This window comes from Typopeltis vanoorti, chromosome 8 (assembly GCF_054136105.1).
Source record: "Typopeltis vanoorti isolate ZY-2024b chromosome 8, IOZ_Tvanoo_1.0, whole genome shotgun sequence".
Classification (NCBI taxonomy): Eukaryota; Metazoa; Arthropoda; class Arachnida; order Uropygi; family Thelyphonidae; genus Typopeltis; species Typopeltis vanoorti.
Window position 1 is genome coordinate 104,622,486 of NC_143556.1, and position 24,418 is coordinate 104,646,903.

The following is a 24,418-nucleotide window of genomic DNA, read 5'->3' on the forward strand; positions in this document are numbered from 1 at the left end:
AAGGGTGACCATCAGGTGCATGAACAGTATAAAGCTCAGGCCAGGATGGTAACAAGGGTGGTAAGAAAAGCAAAAGCAGATTACGAAAGGAAATTGGCCATGCAGGCTAAAGAGAATCCCAAACAGTTTTTTCAATATGTTGCAAGTAAAAGGAAAAATGCTCATGGTAGAATGATCTTAAAAAATGCTGAGGGTAGGGAGGTAACTGAATCAGTCGATGTTGTGGAATTACTGAGCGAGCACTTTGCAAGAGTATATCATCCAGGTGGTGGCTTTGCGGAAATGGAGGAACCAACAGCTTATACTGGAATTGTGATGAATGAGGTAGAGGTAACTAGTCTATTACAGAACCTCAATGTCAATACATCTGTGGGATTGGATGGTATACCAGCTCGTGTCGTACGTGAAGCGGCCAAAGAATTGTCAGTGCCCTTGACCATTATGTTTAATTTGAGCCTCAGGACTGGGTCAGTCCCAAGGGGATGGAAAGAGGGGAAAATAGTTCCACTGCACAAAGGTGGTTCCAAGGCTGCTGTTGAAAATTACCGGCCAATCAGCATAACAGGAATCATTATCAAGGTCTTAGAGAAAATAGTCAAGAGGAAAATACAAGATTGGATAGAAGAAAATGGGATACTGTATCGGGGACAGCATGGTTTTGTGAAGGGTAGGTCATGCCTCAGTAACTTGCTCACGTATTATAACACAGTGACGGCTGAACTGGATAAGGGTAATGGGTTTACAGTGATTCTGCTGGACCTTGCTAAGGCCTTTGACAGGATACCACATGGAATTCTAATCAGTAAATTGCAGCATATGGGAATGGACATAGGGTTGGTGAGATGGATAGGAGGGTGGTTGACGGAGAGATATCAGAGAGTGGTTTACTCAGGAGTAGAGTCCACTAGACGGCCTGTGACTAGTGGTGTACCACAAGGATCTGTTCTTGGACCACTGCTGTTTAATTTGTTCATAAATGATATAGGAAAGGATCTGAGAGGAACAGTTCATTTGTTTGCGGATGATGCGAAGTTGGGTAGGGCAATAGTGAATGCAGATGATGTCAAAATTTTGCAGGATGATTTGGATAGATTGGAGGTCTGGGCTAGGGAGAATGGATGTCAATTTAATGTGGCAAAATGTAAGGTTATACATTTTGGGGTGAAAAGATGGGAGGCAGTTTACTGCATTGGTGGAACCGTGCTCCAGGAAATTGATGAGGCACGAGATTTAGGAGTGTTGGTGGATAAGGAATTGAAATTTAGGGGACACATTGCAAAAGTGGCCAAATCAGCTCATCAAATCACTTGGTTGCTGAAGAATACGTTGACAAGCAGAGACAAGCAGGTTATTGTTCCTCTGTATCGAGCCTTGATAAGACCTCATCTCGACTACTGTGCTCAGATTTGGTCACCTAGGTTTCTTCTTGATGGGGAGGAGGTAGAGAGGATCCAGAGGCGAGTGACCAAGATGATAGCAGGTCTGTGGAATGAACCGTATGAGAACAGGTTGAGGATTTGTGGGTTGCAAAAATTGGTTGATAGGCGGAGGAGGGGAGATATGATTGAGACATTCAAATTACTGAAGGGTTTCTATAAAATTAATTCAGAAGATATTTTTGAGAACAGGGCTGGTTGTGGGAGGACTAGGGGACATCCATGGAAACTGGGCAAAAGTGTTGTTAGTAAAGGTGTTAGAGCTGGGTTCTTTACTTTTAGAGTAGTGAATGAGTGGAATGCGCTCCCTGAGTCTGTGGTGGATGCTGTGACAGTGAATGAGTTTAAGGCGAGGTATGATAGATACTGTATGAATGTCGAATAGTTGTGATGAAAATGATTTGGGGCCTCCCTCGATGAGTCTAATGACTCCCTGGAGTTGCCCGTAATAATAATAATAATAATAATAATATTCTCACGAAAGATTTGCATCTTTATGCTTACAAAGTTCAACTGACTCAAGAACTGAAGCATACTGACCACACACAGCAAAGAGAGTTTGTTGAATGGATTATGGAACAACAACCGGTGGATGCTTATTTTTCAAACAAAATCATCTTCAGCGATGAGGCTCATTTTCATCTTGATGGTTTCGTTAATCGACAAAATTGTCGCATATGGAGTTCAGAAAATCTACGATTGATTGTTGAGAAACAAATGCATCCACAACGTGTACTGTGTGGTGTGGATTTTGGGCTAGTGGCATCATCGGTCCATTCTTCTTCGTAAATGCAGCTGGTAAGGAAATAACAGTTAATGGTGCTCGCTATCGCGACATGATAATCCAGTTTTTTGTACCTAAATGGCAAGATATGGATGTCGACATGTGGTTTCAACAAGACGGTGCCACATGCCATACAGCCCAAGAAACAATTCAATTACTGTATGAGTCATTTCCTGGTCGTGTAATTTCCCGTTTTGGTGATCAGAATTGGCCGCCAAGATCATGTGACTTAACGCCGGTGGACTTTTTTCTTTGGAGTTTTTTGAAGTCTAAGGTTTATGCCAACAAGCCCATGACCACCCATGCCTTGAAGGAGAAAATTGAGCACTGTATCAATGAAATTCAGCCACATTTATGCAAAATGGTCATGGAAAATTTCGACAAAAGAGTGCGTATGTGCCAGCAAAGCCGTGGAGGCCATTTACCCGATATGCTATTCCATGCATAATCCTATACTGTATACTTTATGAATCAATAAGAAATTACAATTTTTAATTAATAACCTGTGTTTTCTATCAAAATTACTTCTTGTGTGAATTTTGGGACACTCTGTATATCTGTAGTTGTAATAATTGCGATTGATGAAAAACCATGCAAGTATATGTTGAAATTGTATGAATGTTAAACTGTATATTCCAAGGGCAATGCCTCAGAAAGCGGCCCAGCATTTGATGTAAAATTTAAAAGAAATAGCTTAGAAGCTTTGTTTATACAATATAAAGTGCTTTCAATTGTGTTCGAGCTTAATGAAATGCAAGTCTCAAGGACAGTGCAACAACAGGCAGTGAACATGTAAGGATGTCCCGTATTTGGTAAATAAGATTGTTTTTGTGTTCTATGGGAAACAGAAGTAATCAACAACTCTGAAGGTCATATTCCCTTTTGCATGGGAATATTAGGGATTCTCAATCCTTAATCCAGGGACCTGAGGCAGTGGCGCACAATTTAATCTTGGAGGGGGCCGAGTTGAGTAGACGATTTGCGAATACACACTATGCATCGCATACGACCAATGACTGAGCATCTGCAGTGATCGCTAATTCATAAGTAGTATAGAAATAGAAGACATGACACAACATAAATAAAAAAAATGAATTTTAATTAGGAAAAGATTTTTGGAAAATTTTCTAGTGTTTTTTCCTTTTCTTTGGAGGGTACCAGGGACCCTTGGTCCCCCCTTCTTGGTGCGGCACTGACCTGAGGAGAAGTATAAGAAAGGATCAGGAAAAACTCCAAAGGAAGGCAGGTATGCAGAAACGCAGAAGGAAAAGCAATCTCCTCTCGTAGTGTCTCGATCCAGCATCGCAGACACGGGTCCGTTAAAAGCCCAGAAAGAAGCTGTGGGTGCCAGGAGATATCAAGTAGAAGAGAAGTCAGCCCAGCATGCTTTGCAAGCAAGATAATCTGCCATATGCATCAGTCGCTGAATGCCGTCAGGTGACCTAGAAAGCACCAGTGTAATATGCACCATGCTCCGGGAATTCTTCACAATGTTACAGCGTAAAAGGAAAGAAGCCCGCACGAATGTTGAGGCCCAGGATGGAAAAAGCAGTCAGTAGAACCAGTAAAGAGATAAAAAAGCCAGTTAAGATATATGTGTCAGAGATGAACTGTGAATAGAATTTTATGTGTTTGTTTAACATTACGGAAGATAGACTGATAGTCCACGGGACACTTTTAAAGTTTAATTGTGATTGTTTGATCCAGACTAAGAAGCTGAAGTTTAATTTGTATGACTTAGATATGAGAAGCTTGTTAATAGAAGTATATAATGCATGAACAAATTAGTATTGGGATGAGAACATAGATTCTTGTATGATAATATTGCTGCATGTTTTAATGTATGTACAATGTATGAGATATTATAATTCTTAGCTTTTAATTTTTAGAAAGGGCCAATTCATTGGTGAATTGGCCCTTTGTATAACTGCATAATTATACAAATATTTGTATAATTGCATCCTAGTTTAAGAAATATGTTTGATATGTTAAAGAGTGTGTATTCACTGCTCCTTAATCCAATGCACTGTTTCTAAATAAATACGAACCTGTGAGCGAAGGTAAATAAGAGTATCCACGACTGTCAATAAAGCCTGAGATAGATCTAGAGAGATACTGCATATAATCTTAATTATATTTAATACCTATAAAGGGGAGTCTTTGTGGCGCAGTCATAACATTAAATAAATTTTCCAAGGTTCTCAAGATATTAGAAATTAGATAACCTGTAGTAATTTAAGTAAAAGCGTAAAAATAGAGTATAGAGCATAAAGTAAATAACAGTATAATATTGCAAAGGAAAAAGAGACAGACAGAAATGTTTTACAGGTTCTTGATGGAAAACTGAGGAAGGAGGTGGAGATTGCAAAGGAGCAATTTGAGCAAATGCCTTGTTGATCGACAACAGATGCTATCTTTGGGTTACGGAAGATGATGGAAAAGTTTCGAGAGAAGCAACAGGAGTTACATCTGGTATTTATTGATGTATTTATGCTTCTCCCTCAGACCTCCAGACTTCTTGCCAAGGCAAGAAGTCTGGAGGTGTCTGAGGGAGAAGAAGGTACCAGAGAAATATGTCAGGCTGGTGCAGGAGATATACAGAAATGTGAAGACAAGAGTTCGGATCAACATGAGAGAGACAGAAAGTTTTCCAGTGACAGTTGGCTTGCATCAAGGGTTAGCATTAAGTCCATTCCTGTTTAATATTGTGATGGAGGTGGTGGTAAGGAGGAGGTGGTGAGAGAAGCACCTTGGACTATGTTGTATGAAGATGACATCGTGCTGTGTGCAGAATCAAAAGAAGAAGTGGCAGCTAAACTGGAAAGTTGGAGGAAAGTACTGGAAGAGACAGGTGTGAGAATGAGCAGAAGTAAGAAAGAGTATATGTGTTGCAAAATGGATGGCAGTCAGGAGACAAATCTGAAGCTGGAAGGAAATGTCACTAGGAAGACTTTAGATACTTAGGTTCAACAGTGGAAGAGGATGGAGAGGCTGAGAAAGAAGTGGGATGCAGGATACAAGCTGGATGGAGAAACTGGAGAGAGAGAGATGGCTGCAGTGCTATGCGATAAGAGGGTGTGACGTATGCTATGGAAACTAATCTTAGGTTGTGGCCCTGAGGAAAAATAACATCAGCAGGATGGAGGTAGCAGAGATGAGAATGCTTAGGTGGATGTGTGGTGTGACCAGAAAGGATCGTCTGAGAAATGACTATGTAAGGGGAATGGTGAAAGTTATGAACTTAGGAGCAAAGATACAGGAGGCAAGGCTGAGATGGTTTGGCCAAGTGATGAGGAGGGAGGAAGAGTATGTGGGAAGAAAGGTCACGCAGATGGATGTGCAGGGGGGAGGAAATGTGGACAGCCAAAGAAGAGATGGAGGGAAATTGTGGAGGAGGACTTGAGGATGAAGAACTTGGATGTGTCTACAACCCAAGACAGGAGGTTGTGGAGGAGACTCACTACAAACAGCGATCCTACTTAAGTGGGACAAGCAGCAGAAGAAGAAGAAAAAGATCTGAGAGCTGGGTTAGAAATAAAATACTAGACCAAAGACTAGAAAAAATAGATATCCTGAGAAACATTAGAGGCATGAACAGATGGCATCAGTGGCAATATCATATTAAAAAACGAGGATATTAGGAAGGAACTTAACATTGTTAGCATCCAAGAATGTATTAGCAGAGCTAATCTTAGGTGGTATGGTCACTTAAACAGAATGCGAGAGGAAAGATTAGCAAAACAAGTGTTCTCTGCCAGGTTGGCAGGAAAAAGACCCAGAGGAAGACAAAGATATAGGTGGATTAATATAGTAAAAAGTGCCTTAGAAGATAGGAATATAATATCGGATAATGTTGGAGTCCTGACAGGTAACAAATTGATTTGGAGGAAAATTGTAATGATGTAAGTTTTTCATATAGTACTATCATATCCTGTACACCCCTTGAGGGTGGTCTGAAAGTTCTCGGCCTCGACCATAAACGGCAACACTATCGGCAAGATTTTTTTTTGGCACATCAGTCATGAACATCCATGTGAAACTGCAAGTCATTCTATCAAGTAGTTTGTTTTATACAGCTGTCTGAAGCAAAAGTGTCCCTTGAAATGGATAAAATTGAGAATTGTGTGGTTATAAAATTTTTTGTAAAAGAAGGTTTAATGACAAAAGAAATTCATTTGAAGTTCATAAAAGTTTATGGGCACTTTCTCCTTCATTTTCGACAATTAAGAAATGGGCTGTCGAGTTTAAACAGGGCCGTACCAGCCTTGAAGATGATCCACATGAAGGAGGTCCAAAAAGTGTAACAACACATCAAATACAGTTTGCACATGAAGTATCATCATGACTAAGGCTATTTGCATATTATTATTTGACACATCCAGGGATTTCAAGGATTGGGGCAACTCATAGCAAAGGTGGACTGACTTCACATCACTTGCCTTAGTAAGGTGTGATGACACCTTTTGGCAACTCGTATATGAAAATATGACTTCTGCATTACTTCAACCTTGGCATCTCAGAGTCCAGCTCCCACTCACGAGTCCTCAATAAAGGTCGAAACCAATCTGGGTAGTGGCCCTTCCCTTAATGCATAGTATTATACATGTCCACAAGGAAATGTGCTTTTCATTATGGGAGATACTAAGATAAGGAGTGATGAGAGCTTGGTCTACCTTTACCTCGAGTTGCCACAGTCCTCAAGATACTTCAGGTGTAAATTTTGTTTGCTCACGCTTGGATAAAGGATTAAACTAAATTTATTAATGTTTTACTAACTTACTTATGTACTTATACCAAGGGAAATGGAGATGCATATACAGTGGTATACTTAAATTTTGCAAGAGCTTTTGATATGCCACATAGCAAGTTGCTTAAATAAACTGAAATGGATGGCTATCAGATAGGTATCAGAAAGTTGTATATGGGGTGCAGTATCTCAAAACAGGAAGGTCATTACTAGTGGTGTGTCACAGGGGTCAGTTTTGGGACCACTGTTGTTAAATTTGTATATTAATGATATATGGATGTTTAGCTGGATATCATTTATTGGTATGTTTAGCTGTTATTTATTAATTATCATGTAAGACATGATAATTAGTAAATATAATAAACACATGATTCGATGTTCCTATATATCAAGTTAAGGCAATAGGAACTGATGACATATGTTATCAGTTCCTGTCGTAAGCAAATGTGCAAGGGAGTTAGCATCAGCCTTGGCCTACCTGTTTTTAACAAATCTTGCAAAGGGGTGCTTAAGGGTCAAAGCTGGATAACTAAGAGGAGACCTCTCATTCTCTGATGTTATACATCCTCTCATGTATAACTGAGAGGAGACCTCACATAGCCTTTAAAGGAATGCGGAGAACCGACCAGGGCTTCTGACCTAATGTCCAATCCTCACCTTCTCGTGGTGCACCCTGTTGGGTATCTACTTGGATACTGAACGAACGAGGATGGGCTGGCAATTTGGGATTTAGCTGAACAAATTGTATTCTTATTGGTTAAGCCAAAATAAAAAATGATGGTACAACATGACAAAATTTCATGATGGCTGGGGCATCGCCTGGTTAAACAAGGCCCCTGTTGTTTTCGCCAGGGAACGAGGGTGAACAGCGAAACGTCAGCTACTGGAACAAATCTGAAAACAAACCCCAACTCAACATCACCAGAGTTAAAGATCGGTACTATCAACGTAAGAAGCCTGAATGGCAAAGAAATGGAGCTAGCTGAGGAATTAGATAAGTACCAGATAGACATAATAGGGGTGACTGAAACAAAAAAGACAAAAACTGGTGAGATCTTTCTGAGCAATAAATACAAAATGTTATATTCAGGCAATGACAATCAAGGAAAAGAAGGAGTAGCCATAGTATTCAACACAAAATACGAGGCTAATCTTCTTGAATGGCAGTCAGCCTCGAGTAGAGTATTGTGGGCAAATATGAGAATGGGGAAATGGACAATGACACTTATTTGTGCCTATGGTCCCACAGAAGGTTCTACTAAAGTAGAACTGGAGGAATTTTTTGAGGCTCTAGAGAAAGCCACTGATACAATGAAAAAGGAAAAGTTGGTCCTTGTTGGGGATCTAAATAGCAGAGTAGGAAGTGATTGTCAGACATACAAAAATGTTTTGGGAAAATATGGAGAAAAGAGCAAAGCTAATAATAATGGCAAATATCTGTTGGATTTCTTTTCAGGACATGGACTGATTATTACTAACACCATGTTCCAACATAAAAATGTGCACAAATTCACATGGAGAGAAGAGGCTAGGAATAAGAAAAGTCTCATTGACTATGTTATTGTTGATAGTGATGTTTTCTCCATGGTGCAGGACACCAGAGTGTACAGAGGATTTGAAATTGGAAGTGATCACTATTTAGTCTTGAGCAGGATAAAATTGAATTTCATATTGAAAAGAATTACATATAAGAAAGTTTTAAAGCGAATAAAAGTTGAGCAGCCCTCACATGTGAACAATAGGCAAAGATTATTGAAGAAAAAATGAAAGAGTTTGAGAACAGGAATCAAACCTTGGAGATTCAGAGGCAAACTCTGAAGAAAACATTGATTAATTCTGCCAGAGAGGCATGTGGTGAAGTTGTCTGCAAGGATAAAAAAAAATCAAAACTCCCTAGTGGACACAGCAAGTTAAAGAGGCAGTGAAGGAAAAGAAGAAAGCATATCAAAAGTTCCTGTCAAATAAGTCAGCTTGTGCTCTTAGAGAATATAGAGACAAATGCAAGAATGCTAAACACTGTGTAAAACTAGCTAAACAAAAGTCATGGGAGGACTTTGGCAAGAATATAGAAAATAAATATCAAGAAGGTAGCAAAATATTCTGGAGGTTGTTGAAGAAGCTTAGGAATGGAGGAAAGAGTGCTGTAAAAGGAGTCAGAGATGATAAAGGTGACATGAAAATGGAAGAAAAAGATATCCTTGAAGTATGAAGTAATTACTTTGAAAAGCTGCTAAATGAAACAAGCAGTGATGACAGCACAGTGGTAAAAAACACAGACCAGGCATGCAGTCAGGAATACATATCCATACATGAAGTAGAAAAAGCCATCAAAGGCTTGAAATGTGGAAAGGCAGCAGGAGTAGATGATATTCGACCAGAAATGCTGAAGTATGGTGGTATAAGAGTCTTACAGTGGCTGCACTGCATAGTTCAGAAAGCCTGGACAGAGGGACGAATTCCTGATGATTGGAGTAGAGCTCTCATAGTACCCATATATAAAAAGGGAAATAAAACTGAATGTGAGAATTACAGGGGTATTTCCCTACTGAGCATTCCTGGCAAGATCTATGCAAGTATACTTGAGAAACGGTTGAGAAGAATTGTGGAAGAAAAGCTTGGTGAAGAACAAACTGGATTCAGGCCAAATAGAGGCTGTCAGGATCAGATCTTCACTTTACGACAAAGAGTCGAGAAAGCATGGAAATATAACAAAGATCTGTATTTAAGTTTTGTCGATTTGGAAAAGGCATATGACAAGATGCCAAGAGAGAAGCTATTCGATATGCTGCAGTTATATGGTGTCAATGGGGCATTATATCAAGCAATACTTAGTCTTTATTTGAGTTGTAAGTCAGCAGTTAGAATAGTAGGAAGTACAGGAAGATGGTTCAAAGTTAAATCAGCTGTGAGACAAGGATGTACATTATCCCCTCTGTTGTTCATTATGTATATGGATCACATTATGAAGGAAAGTGGTATTATATCTGATATCAAAATTGGAGATGTTAATATCAGCTCTTTGCTTTATGTGGATGATGTTATACTTCTAAATAAATCTGTTACAAGTCTGCAAGATTCTCTGACTAAATTGAATAGCTGATGTAATAGATATGGTATGAAGGTCAGTAATAAAAAGACAAAGACAATGAAAATAGGCAGAATCATTGAAAATGTCAACTGTGTTGTGAATGAAGAACCTGTGGAACAAGTAAAACATTTCAGCTACTTAGACACGATTTTTACTGAAGATGGTAAATTAAATATAGAAATAGACAACAGAATCAGGTATGGTGGGAAGTTAATTGAATAAATTCATATGGAATAAAAGAGAAATTAGTTGGAACACTAAATTAGCTGTATACAAGGCGGTGTTTAAACCAGTTTTAACTTATGGATCTGAGAGCTGAGTCAGAAGTAAAACACTTGACCAAAGACTAGAGACAGCAGATATGAGAGTCGTATTGGAAGAAAATTGTAGATAGGAAGTTAGTAATAATGTAATTTTTTTTCATATAGTACTATCATATCCTGTACACCCCTTGAGGGTACATGACAGGAATTTGATGATGATGCAAAAGCACAAGTTTCAAAGGAGTGGAAGGAAGGATGGTAAAATTGTTCCACTTCACAAAGGTCATGATAAGGCTAAGGCTACAAATTAAAGGGGGAATGGGGGAGTCTGGAAAGTTCTGATAAATACCTAGCACAAAAATTAATTAATTTTATGTCTTCTTATATATGATATAGGATGATTTGGATAGATTGGAGGTCTGGGCTAGGGAGAATGGATGTCAATTTAATGTGGCAAAATGTAAGGTTATGCATTTTGGGGTGAAAAGATTGGAGGTAGTTTACTGCATTGGTGGAACCGTGCTCCAGAAAATTGATGAGGCACGAGATTTAGGAGTGTTGGTGGATAAGAAATTGAAATTTAGGGGACACGTTGCAAAAGTGGCCAAATCAGCTCATCAAATCACTTAGTTGCTGAAGAATACGTTGACAAGCAGAGACAAGCAGGTTATTGTTCCCCTGTATCGAGCCTTGATAAGATCCCATCTCGACTACTGTGCTCAGATTTGGTCACCTAGGTTTCTTCTTGATGGGGAGGAGGTGGAGAGGATCCAGAGGCGAGTGACCAAGATGATAGCAGGTCTGTGGAATGAACCGTATAAGAACAGGTTGAGGATTTGTGGGTTGCAAAAATTGGTTGATAGGCGGAGGAGGGGAGATATGATTGAGACATTCAAATTACTGAAGGGTTTCTATAAAATTAATTCAGAAGAGATTTTTGAGAACAAGGGTGGTTGTGGGAGGACTAGGGGACATCCATGGAAACTGGGCAAAAGTGTGGTTAGTAAAGGTGTTAGAGCTGGGTTCTTTACTTTTAGAGTAGTGAATGAGTGGAATGAGCTCCCTGAGTCTGTGGTGGATGCTGTGACAGTGAATGAGTTTAAGGCGAGGTATGATAGATACTGTATGAATGTCGAATAGTTGTGATGAATATGATTGGGGTCTCCCTCGATGAGTCTAATGACTCCCTGGAGTTGCCCGTAATAATAGTAATAATAGTAATATATCCTAAAAGAAAAAAAACAAATTATTATAATTTGATGAAACATCAAGGTTAAAGGGTTTTAAAATGAAACATCAAGGTTAAAGGGTTTTAAAATATGTTCTTTTGTGTCGCTATATCAGTTGCTTTAATATCATTTTTGTTTGTTCTAGGTGTTTATCAGAAATTTCCAGACCCGCTCCTTGTACAGGCCGATCTGTATATCTGGAGTTGTAGTTAATGATTTAGAGAGGTTAGAGAGGGCTTTGAAAGAAAAGTAGGTTGATAACAGTAGTATTCTCTGTGTTTGTTAAAGAAAGGTCATGCACTATAACAAGATAACAAATGTATTCGACAAGGGAGTTGCATATACAGTGGTATACTCAGATTTTACAAAGACTTTTTTGATAGATTGCCACACTACAAGTTGTAACTAAACTGAAGAAGATGGGATTAGATGATAGATTAGTGAGTTGGATATGGATGACAAGGAGCCATCCCTGGAAGCTAGAGGGTAAGGAGTGGTTTCTTTGCATGGAGAGTGGTTGAACCGTGGAATGCATTGCCTGATAGAGTGGTGAGAGCAAGAACGGTCAATGAGTTCGAGGAGTGGTATGATAGACTTTGTGTTTCCTAGGAAGGACCTCCCACGATGAGTCTTTTGACTCCATGGAGGCCTGAATAATAATAATAATAATAATAATAATAATAATAATAATAATAATATGCAATTCTCAGATATGTATCAGTAAGCTGTGTATTGGGGTGCAGTATCCAGGAAGTCACTAGTGGTGTGCCTCAGGGGTTTGTTTTGGAACCGTTGTTATTTAATTTGTATATTAATGATACACAAATTAGATATACCACTCCCTTTCTAATATCTTCATTTTTAATATGATTCTGCCATTGATGCCATCCATCCACTCTGCTAAGTTTTTTTCAAAACTCTCTGGTCTCTAGTCTTTAATGAATGATTGTATTTCTAACTCAGATCTCAGATCCATAGGTTAAATTAGGTTTAAACAGTCTTGTATAAATCTAGTTAAGATCTCTGATTAAATTTCTCTCTTATTCCAAACAAATTTATTCACATAACTCCCTACAGCATTGCTCATTTTGTTGCCCATTTTCATACAGTGCCACTATACACCAGTGATATGCAAAAAACAGCCTCTCCTGGTCCAATCAAATCTGCCTTCTCAAGGGTGACCTGTATCCACCAAAGGAGCTCTGGCATCAGCAATTATTCTACTGCTGTGAATGGATATTCCTAGAAATTGTCAACGAGATCCACTAAATAGTATACGATCTTTGTCATCTGATGAAATACCATCTTGTTTATTGGGGCTGTTGCCATATTTGGTTTTCAGGGCAGGGGCTTTGGTTTATTCTCTCCCTCCCACTGTTAGTGATATCCTTCGTGGCCATACCAAACATATTATAGAGATGCAGTACTTCCTCATCTCAGAGGGTATAGCAGTAAAAACATTTCACAAGTTGGCCACCAATTAGTGTATAGGACTGAACAAGACAGCAATGGTTTAGGAGGCTTCCATGAACTGGTGCATAATTTCAATTCCATTATACTGTCAGGTTGCGCATGGATAGAGATTGTGTAATGGTAATGCAAGGGACACTATTGAGGATGCATTATCACATGAAGACTGGATGCTCTCTGTATGGCTGACATTATTATTATTACATAACCCTCTTAAATATCGTTGTCTGCACCATTGTTATGTCGTTATTACTTTTCCTAAATTAATTTACTTCCTTTATGAATTTTTCTCTCTACAATAACTACAAGACTTAAAAAATTTCCCTGACTCTAATATCTGTATCACTTCTTACATGTTCATTCTATAAAGAAAGTAAATTCTATATCTCTAGCCATTCCTAATTTTACTCACGTGCTTACCCTGACTGTTAAAGGTTATTCCTTGCTAAAAGAAACGAATCCTCTAATTTCTTTCTGGAGCCGTCTCCTCTTCAGATATTGACAAATTTATTTTTAAAGCTGCACCAGCCAATATCTTAGAATAGAGGGGACTCTTATTCAGGGAGACTTTTCCAGAAACTTGGTGCACATAGGTGTGAATAAATTTAGTGCTTATACTCATAAATCAAACACTTTACTGCTAAGTAAATTCTGGTTTGCAGTCGTAACCTCTATAACAACATGTTATACCTTTCTTTCAATTCCCCCCGGCTATGGTTCAGATTAATGAGTGGTAGTTTTGATTCACATCACAGCCAAAACTCAGGTATAGAAGAAAAAATATATTTATTGGAATCTAAAGACATACACTTAGATCAATCGCACTTTCAGTTAGTTTAATGACATTCTAAATCAAACTGCATCAAACTGATTAATACTCTAATGCATGAACAATAAATCCTTCTTCTGAGTTAGAGATTAAACACACATAATATACACATTATACACTTCTAATCAATATTCTATCTACTATGTTAGTCTTGCATATTAAACTACTCACAATCATCTATAATCATTCCAGACAATTTGTCTTATGAACATTAGCCACTGCTAAATAATCACTTAAAGTTCTTAAATACTGTCCATACTCGATTATTACACTACAATGATCTCTCCCTTTTACTGACTGGGTAATTATTCAACAAAATCTGTACTTTACCATTTCTTGGGGCAGGATCTCAAGGTCCGTCTGAACTGTCCTTCTTTGTTTGAATTACCTCTCAATACTTCCATAAGCCTGCGTCCACGTGGTGGGTCACTATAGTCATCAGATTAAGCTATGTTCTGCACCCGATGTTTTTCCTCGTCTATTCTCGATCGGTTTCGGGCCATCATTGTGTCTACTGCCAGCTTCATAGGACACGTCTGCAATATTATTCCGTCGGAACTTTCAGCGAAGACTGCATATGCCGCCATCTCATGCTTTAGTACCAGCAGAAATTCAGATCGAAGGGAAAGGCGCATCGTCAGATATCATACAATCACCAAGAAACACCATGGCGCATCATCCGATATCATACAATCACCAAGAAACACCATCAGGAACTACCATGGACCGGTAGTTCCTGATGGAGATATCGAATTCCACAGGAGAAGTCGAATCATCATCCAATAGGCGAAAAAAAACCTTCAGAAAGGGATGCAAACCCTTTTTATTCTCCCTTCACTTCCCCTTTTTTAGCACCCTGTTACTAGATGTGATAGTGCCCTCTTGCTTTTTTTTGAGAGCTTTTCCCGCCCACAGGAATTTCGGTACATCGCGTGATCTCGAGTAGCGTCTTCCGGGAAACAAATGTGCGTCGCTTTCTGAGATTGCTAATGCCTCAGGCCTGCCCATGACCTTTGGACTATTGTTTACATCTAATTTACCCATTCATTATATACATGATGCATCATATAACACTAATTTATACTCAAAGTTCTTTACATGGCATTACAATTCTACTAAAAGGAGGCAATTCTATTTCTATTTACAGTTAGTACTTTATTTCTTCTGCTCGAGTACAAGTTTTTTCTCTCAGCTGATTTTTCTGACTTGTTAAATCCTGAATGAATTGTTTCTTTAATAAAGTTCTTCATTCAGGATGTAACACCACCTCCAGGGAGTCCAAAGACTCATTGAAGGAGGGTACCTGCTCTACAGGTCTCTGTCTCCACCACTCTTCTATCCGCAACTACTTTCATCATCTACACCAGTGCCATCTAATGCTGACCACCACAACCACTATTTTCAGAGACAATCACAAACATCCATGCCCACGGCGGGATTCGAACCCACAGCCTTTTGGCTGGAGAGCGGATATGCTAACCACTCGGCCAAAAGAACACTTCATCCCTTGTGGGAGGAATCTTTACGGTATCTAGTCTCTCGTGTATGATCCTCTACTCTTTTTATTCACCTTTGTAATACAAATATGAGAGTAAACCTAAATAAATGTAGCATTAATGTGGTTAAATTATATAACAAACCTCCTTCAAAAAAATTTTCAGAAAAATCTCCAATCCCCCCCCCCAAAAAAAAAAATTTAACTTAAAACATTATACAAAAAATTTCTTCCACATTTATTTCACCAACATTCATGAACACCAAATTCACTTAAGATTTTCTTGCCTCGTTATGTCATTCATTTGCTGTCTCTACCATTCCCCCAATTCTGAAAATCATCATGACCTCTTTAATCTCTTATCAATGAAGCATGATTTTACACAATCCAAATTCCCTAACAATGAAGATCTTTACTGGATCCCTCTTTTTAGAATTCAAATGACCAAGCTGATAGAGAAGCAGAGGTATACACTTAAGTAACAATTTAAAACAAATTATTCATCTCCAGACCTACCAAATATACTGTTGACTGCTCCTTTTGGTAATTATGATCACTATCTCATCAACATTTCATCTCATGGAATATTCTCTGGAGTTTCAGCCATTTACAACTTCAGTTAGTCTGGCGCTACAACAATGCCCACATCAGGAAGAACTCAGTGAATTTTTGACCACTGTAGCTGTTATTTATTCAGATCAAGATACCTGTTGTGATCTTATTGCAGAAATGATCCATGTTGAAATGGATATTTCATTCCTCACTGTTCAAAATTCCCATCCTATATCTAAACCATCATCATCAAATTCCTGCCACGTACCCTCAAGGGATGTACAGGATATGAAATTACTACATGAAAAAATTACATTATTACTAACTTCCTATCTATAATTTTCTTCCAAATCAGTCTGTTACTTGTCAAGACTCCAACATTATCAGATCTTATATTTCGATCGTCTAAGGCACTTTGTACAGTATCAATCCACATATATCTTGGTCTACCTCTGGGTCGTTTTGCTGTCAACCTGGCAGAGAACACTTGTTTTGCTAATCTTTCCTCTCCCATTCTGTTTAAGTGACCATACCACCTGAGATTAGCTCTGCTAACTCATTCTTGGATACTGACAAAGTCAAGTTCTTTCCTAATATTCTCGTTTTTAATATGATATTGCAATTGATGCCATCTGTTCATGCCTATAATCTTTCTCAGGACTCTCATATCTGTGGTCTCTAGTCTTTGGTCAAGTGTTTTACTTCTAACCCAGCTCTCAGATCCATAAGTTAAAACTAGTTTGAACACTGTCTTGTATACAGCTAATTTAGTGTTCCGACTAATTTCTCTCTTATTCCATATGAATTTATTCAATTAACTTCCCACCATACCAGCTTTCTGATTCTGTTGTCTATTTCTATATTTAATTTACCATCTTCAGTAAAAATCGTGCCTAAGTAGCTGAAATGTTTTACTTGTTCCACAGGTTCTCCATTCACAACACAGTTGACATTTTCAATGATTCTGCCTATTTTCATTGTCTTTGTCTTTTTATTACTGACCTTCATACCATATCTATTACAACAGCTATTCAATTTAATCAGAGAATCTTGCAGACTTGTAGCAGATTTATTTAGAAGTATAACATCATCCACATAAAGAAAAGAGCTGATATTAACATCTCCAATTTTGATATCAGATATAATACCACTTTCCTTCATAATGTGATCCATATACATAATGAACAACAGAGGGGATAATGTACATCCTTGTCTCACAGCTGATTTAACATTGAACCATCTTCCTGTACTTTCTACTATTCTAACTGCTGACTTACAACTCAAATAAAGACTAAGTATTGCTTGATATAATGCCCCATTGACACCATATAACTGCAGCATATCGAATAGCTTCTCTCTTGGCATCCTGTCATATGCCTTTTCCAAATCGACAAAACTTAAATACAGATCTTTGTTATATTCCCATGCTTTCTCGACTCTTTGTCGTAAAGTGAAGATCTGATCCTGACAGCCTCTATTTGGCCTGAATCCAGCTTGTTCTTCACCAAGCTTTTCTTCCACAATTCGTCTCAACCGTTTCTCAAGTATACTTGCATAGATCTTGCCAGGAATGCTCAGTAGGGAAATACCTCTGTTATTCTCACATTCAGTTTTATTTCCCCTTTTTATATATGGGTACTATGAGAGCTCTACTCCAATCATCGGGAATTCGTCCCTCTGTCCAGGCTTTCTGAACTATGCAGTGCAGCCACTGTAAGACTTTTATACCACCATACTTCAGCATTTCTGGTCGAATATCATCTACTCCTGCTGCCTTTCCACATTTTAAGCCTTTGATAGCTTTTTCTACTTTAAGTATGGATATGTATTCCTGACTGCATGCCTGGTCTGTGTTTTTTACCACTGTGCTGTCATCATTGCTTGTTTCGTTTAGCAGCTTTTCAAAGTAATTACTCCATACTTCAAGGATATCTTTTTCTTCCATTTTCATGTCACCTTTATCATCTCTAACTCCTTTTACAGCACTCTTTCCTCCATTCCTAAGCTTCTTCAACAACCTCCAGAATATTTTGCTACCTTCTTGATATTTATTTTCTATATTCTTGCCAAAGTCCTCCCATGACTTTTGTTTAGCTAGTTTTACACAGTGTTTAGCATTCTTGCATTTGTCTCTATATTCTCTAAGAGCACAAGCTGACTTATTTGATAGAAACTTTTGATATGCTTTCTTCTTTTCCTTCACTGCCTCTTTAACTTCCTGTGTCCACCATGGAGTTCTAATTTTTCTATCCTTGCAGACAACTTCACCACATGCCCCTCTAGCTGAATCAATCAGGGCTTTCTTCAAGGCTTGCCACTGAATCTCCAAGGTTTGATTCTGTTCTCAAACTCTTTCATTTTTTTTTCAATAATCTTTGTGTATTTTAGTCTACAGTTCACATCAGAGAGCTGCTCAACTTTTATTCGCTTTAAAACTTTCTTACATGTTATTCTTTTCAATATGAAATTCAATTTTATCCTGCTCAAGACTAAATAGTGATCACTTCCAATTTCAAATCCTCTGTACACTCTGGTGTCCTGCGCCATGGAGAAAACATCACTATCAACAATAACATAGTCAATGAGAATTTTCTTATTCCTTGCCTCTTCTCTCCATGTGAATTTGTGCACATTTTTATGCTGGAACATGGTGTTAGTAATAACTAGTCCATCCAACAGATATTTGCCATTATTATTAGCTTTGTTCTTTTCTCCAAATTTTCCCAAAATATTTTTGTATGTCTCACAATCATTTCCTACTCTGCTATTTAGATCCCTAACAAGGACCAACTTTTCCTTTTTCATTGTGTCAGTAGCTTTCTCTAGAGCCTCAAAAAATTCCTCCATTTCTACCTTAGTAGAACCTTCTGTAGGACCATAGGCATAAATAAGTCTCATTGTACAGTTCCCCATTCTCATATTTGCCCACATTACTCTACTTGAGACTGACTGCCATTCAAGAAGATTAGCCTCGTATTTTGTGTTGAATACTATGGCTACTCCTTCTTTTTCTTGATTGTCATTGCCTGAATATAACGTTTTGTATTTATAGCTCAGAAAGATCTCACCAGTTTTTGTCTTTTTTGTTTCAGTCACCCCTATTATATCGATCTGGTACTTATCTAATTCCTCACTAGCTCCATTTCTTTGCCATTCAGGCTTCTTATGTTGATAGTATCGATCTTTAACTCTGGTGATGTTGAGTTGGGGTGTGTTTTCAGATTTGTTCCAGTAGCTGACTTTTCGCTGTACGCCCTGGTTCCCTGTCAAAAACAATGGGGCCTTGTTTAACCAGGCGACGCCCCAGCCAGCATGAAATTTTGTCATGCCGGCTTTTTTATTTTGGTTTAACCAAGAAGAGTACAATTTGGTCGGCTAAATTCCTAATTGCCAGCCCATCGTTGTTCGTTGAGTATCCAAGTAGATACCCAACAGGGTGCACCACGAGAAAGTGAGGATTGGACATTAGCTCAGAAGCTCTGGTCGGTTGTTCTCTGCATTCCTTTAAAGGCTATGTGGAGGTCTCCTCTCAGTTATACAGCTTTGATGCTTAAGCACCCCTATCTAAACCATGGTTTTCCAAAAATAAGTGTCCGGGCAGTCCAAGAAAAGAAAATGGCTTATTGTAGATGGCTTGAGACTAAAACTATAGATTCATTCACAGCCTACAAGTTTGCAACACTTGCAACACCATCATTAAAAGGGCTAAGTTTAACTTTTATAGGACTAAATGTAGAAAATTAATCGCCCATACAAATAAATGGCAGTTCTGCCTTTTAATCTCTCACAAATGCTGTTAAGTAAAACTTTTGTGCATTTGTGATTCAACCTCATTTGAAGATTGCTACCCTATTTTCTCATCCAACTCTCACACAGATAATGAAAGTAAATCACTTCCTTCTTTACCTGGAACATGCATTGCATGCCTTCTGTAACCTTCCACCAGAAAGAATCTTGAACAATCTAGACATGATGGAATCCCAGCAGTTGTGTTGGGTTTCTATCAGGAACCATCGTGCTCCTCAGCTAACACCTGTTCTTTATCATCTATATACTATATTATACTCAGCTGGCATACATCCTACAGCATGAAAACAAGTCCATATACAGCCAATTCCAGAAAAAAGTTACAAGTGTCTATCATGCAATGATTGACTTACAGCTCTCACCTCAGTGTTGTCCAAAGTAATGCAGAAGATTATTAACAGTTACCATCTTTATTATCTGGAGAACTGTCAACTAATTGACAATTAGTTGACAAATCCACTAACATGGATTTCACCAATCCAGATCCACAGCAGTTCTCCTTGCATACATCACTGCCCTCTGGACATGTGCCATTGAAAATTTTGGAGAAACTTGTGCTATTGCACTTGCCATTCCCAAGCCAATTGAGGACTGCCCACTCTCCTCTCTTTTAATCACTTCCATCTTTTCTTCTAACACTGCAAATTTATATCGTCATTAGAAACATATTCAGCAGCAGTTCTGCTGTTATAACCAGACACATATCTAGTTTTATTTTAAAGAACAAATTTATTAAAAATATATAATCTTACAATACACAATAAACCTTGATAATATAGCACATATATCATAAACATGGTAGAGTTCACAAGCCAAGTTTAAAAATAAATTCACTATTAAGTAAAGTGCCACTATTAAATGCAACATAATTATCTAAGACACAAAGCTCAATCTATGAATTAGAACTGCATAGTGACATATATTTTGTTGATGGCAGAGGAGAATAGAATTTCTCAGAACTTTTAAGGTTCCTTTTAAGGTCACTTAATCAAAATCTTTAATTAAGGGAAACCACAGAATTTACTATAAAATTCTCGAACTGAGATATTGAAATCAGTGAAAATCAAACCTTCATAAATCAAGGGATTACTATATTTGCAAATTATTTTTCTTCTTGACTCAAAGGTTCAAGAATTTGTTACTAATGCAACAAATATGGGAAAATAAAGTTATTAGATCTCTACAATCTAAGACTAAGACACTAAGTTATTCGGAAAATAAAAGTTATTATATCACTACGACTCATTGAGTGGATTTAGTGTTCCTGAAGAATAAGTAACTATTTTGCATTTTAGCTGAAAATATTAGGTTAACTTATTGTAGGTTTGGTTTTAAACAAGTGTGTGATAGAATGTGCTACTTAGTTTGTAAGTAAACCATGTATTTTTTTTGTTTAAATATGATATTCAGTATGGGGCCAATGCTTGATAGAGTAATGACGGCAAAGACCACATTGTCGAGTAATTTGAATTTGTGGGATTTTGTATAGTACAGTATGTGTGAAACATATTCATTGAGAAAATTAAAGGATATGTGGAAGAAATTAAAATTGGAGAGAGAGAGAGAGAGAGTGTGTGTATTAAATGTGTCAAAAGTGAGTGCCTATTAGGTGACAAAAACACAGCAAATATTAGTAGAGTGTACAGTACTGATGAAAGATGGAAAATTATGTTATTAATGTCGAACATGCGACCATGAAAATAGAGGAGAATGAAATGGACACTAATAAAGAAATAGCATGCTTGAATGTTATCCATCACAGGACAAAGCACAAAAGTGAAAAATTGCAGAAGCAGCAAGAGATTCACAGGACTGTACAGAGAAGCATGTGGTCCAAAGTAATAATAGAGATCGAATGAACAAACAAGTGTGACAAAATCATGTTTCCATTCATGCCATTAGGATACAAAAAGATAAGTCAAAGGAAATTACTGTCTTGGTTGGTACAAATGATTTGAATACTGTTCATTTGAAACAGTCTGGTGTGAGATTAAGGCCAGAGGCCAGATTGAAAATTATATATTGGGTTTTACCCTTTATCCAAGTGTAAGCAAACAAAGTTTGCGCCAGTCCTGAAAGTACTTCAGGTGAAAACTTTGTTTGCTTACACTTGGATAAAGGATAAAACCCAAAATATATAATTAGTAGCACAGCCAAGTTAAAAAACTTCCATAAACTTATCTCTAATCCAGAGAATTTTAATAATAGGGCATGATACTCTTTGGCAACTTGTATAGGTAAATATGACTTCTCCATTACTTCCACCTTAGTGTCACCACCTCTGGGTCTGGCTCCCACTGATGAGACCTCAATGAAGGTCGAAACTGATCTGGGTAGTGGCTTTCCCTTAATGCATAACATTATACATGTCTGCAAAGAGATGTGTTTTGCATTATGGGAAATACTAAGGCAAGTAATGAGAACTTATACCACCTTTACCATGAGTTGCCCCATGCCTGAAAGTACTTCAGGTACAAACTTTGTTTGCTTACACTTGAATAAAGGATAAAACCCAATATATAATTTGCAAGAGTATATCATTCTTGTGAGGTTACTGCTTTAATGTATGTGACAGACATTAATGCAGGAACAGAGGCAAATAAATTGGAGGTTCTTAGGATATTGCAGAATCTCAACGTAAATACAGTTGTGGGGTTAGATGGGATATCAGATTGGGTTTTGCGAGAATATGCAAGGGAAGTGGCAATGCCTCTAACTAGGCTCTTTAATTAAGTCTCTGCTCTGGTAGAGTTCCATGGGAGTGGAATGAGAGCAAAATAATTTCCTTTCATAAGAGATGTTCTAAGACTGCAGTAGCAAATTATACACCAATTAGTATCACAGGCATGGTGGTAAAAGTAATGGAAAAATTGGTCAAAAACAGAATTCAAGAATGGGTGGATAAAAATATAATACTGTATGAGTGGCAACAGGGCTTTGTGAGGGGTCAGTCGTGCCTTAGTAATTTACTATCTTTTTATAATAGAGTAATAGCGAGTTGGATAAAGGAAATGGCTACGCGATGATTCTGCTGGATATTGCAAAAGCATTTGACAGAATACCACATGGAACTCTGTTATGCAAATCAGAACTAATGGGGATGGATATGACACTGTACTTCAGGAAATAGACGAAGCCAGAGATTTAGGGGTAGCGATGGACAGAGTTAAAAGTTTAAAGGACATATTGCTCAGGTTGCCCATAAGATTACTTGGCTATTGAACACATTAAGTGTAGTAGAGATAATGAAATAACTAACAAGTAGAGATAATGAAGTTGTTATTTCTCTTTATAAGACCTTGATACATTCATATCTGGATTACTCTGCTCAAGTCTGGTTTCCTGGGTTTCTTGGGGATGAGGGAGCAGTGGAGAATATTCAGAGGCGAGTGAGAAAGTGGTCTTTGGAATATTAAGATAGATTGAGAGTGTGTGGATTGCAAAAGTTGGTTGATAGGAGAAAAAGAGGGAATATGATAGAAACATTTAAGTTGCTTAAAGGGTTTTACAGGATTGTTTCAGCTTATAGGGTTTTACAGGGGAAATGTTTCAGCATTTGGATGGAAGGGCCAGAACAAGGGATCATCATCCCTGGAAGTTGAATAAAAGTGTCATTAGTAAGTTAATGGGGGCTAGATTTTTTGCTTAGAGAGTTGTGAATGAGTGGAATGGGTTGCCAGAGCCAGTTGTATAATAGATTGTGTGGACAGTTTGTATCTCCTGTGATGAGTCTTCGGACTCCACGGAGATGCCTATACAATAATAATAATAATCAGCGAAAAGAACTGAATAATATTATTTGACTTACTTATCAGCAGCACAACAGAGAGTTCCACAAGTGTCTGCCATGTCATCGATAACAACAGCTACCTTATCTTTGACATCACCTACCAATAACATAGATGAAATCTCACCCAATGCCTTGCGTTCCTTGTGAATTATTGCAAATTCCACATTTAATTTGTCAGCCAATGAAGCAACCCTAAAAAATTAATACCGATACTTAAATATTTCATATGTCAAATAATACATATATTATTTATATATATATATATATGTGTGTGTGTGTGTGTGTGTGTGTGCGCGTGTGTGTTGCTCCCAACTACGAAAGGTTATTTGCAAACCTAGCCCTCCCTTGGTTACATTCTGTACCAAGGAAAGGCTAGGGATTTTTTTTTTTTCTATTTTCATCAATTATATATATATTTTGAATTTTTCATTAATTTTTTACATAGTCCAGAACCCCTGCTCTACAGACCAAACGTCAAACTTTTACAGGCCACTTCAGGCCTCCAATAAGCAGAGTGGTAGTTGAATGAATCTGTTGAACAGATACATTCCAGTGAATCATTTCAATTTTTGATCTAAAAATATTCCGATACAACAGAGAAAACAAAATACAACTGTACAACTGCTGTTCTATGTTTGACAAAAATTAAATACAGTGTCAACTGAAACAGTTGTTAAGTTGCCTAGTAGAGAAATATCAATCTGCATGGTTTTGATTTAAATCTTTATTTCCTGCCTTGGATATAATTATACATTTATTAATTAATCAGAAATTTGTGCATGATATTTATCATTTTAATATTCAATCTTTTTACTGTACCAGATATCAATGCATTTATGAATTACACTCAAAATTATAAGAAAACTGTGTCCAGAAACTGCTTTCATTAAGGCAGAATCTTATTTCAGGCATTCAGAAGAATGAAAAC

At 37.7% G+C, this 24,418-nt stretch overlaps 1 protein-coding gene across 1 annotated transcript in view; it reads right to left on the reverse strand.

Annotated features, from left to right (window-relative positions):
• The window catches only part of LOC150104249 (ribose-phosphate pyrophosphokinase 2-like), a 185,770-nt gene that overhangs the window by 49,787 nt on the left and 111,565 nt on the right, over positions 1-24,418 (reverse strand). Inside the window, exon 5 of the mRNA XM_090396866.1 lies at positions 23,509-23,682. Coding sequence (XP_090252992.1) covers positions 23,509-23,682 — 174 coding nt within the window. The remainder of the gene's footprint in view (positions 1-23,508; positions 23,683-24,418) is intronic.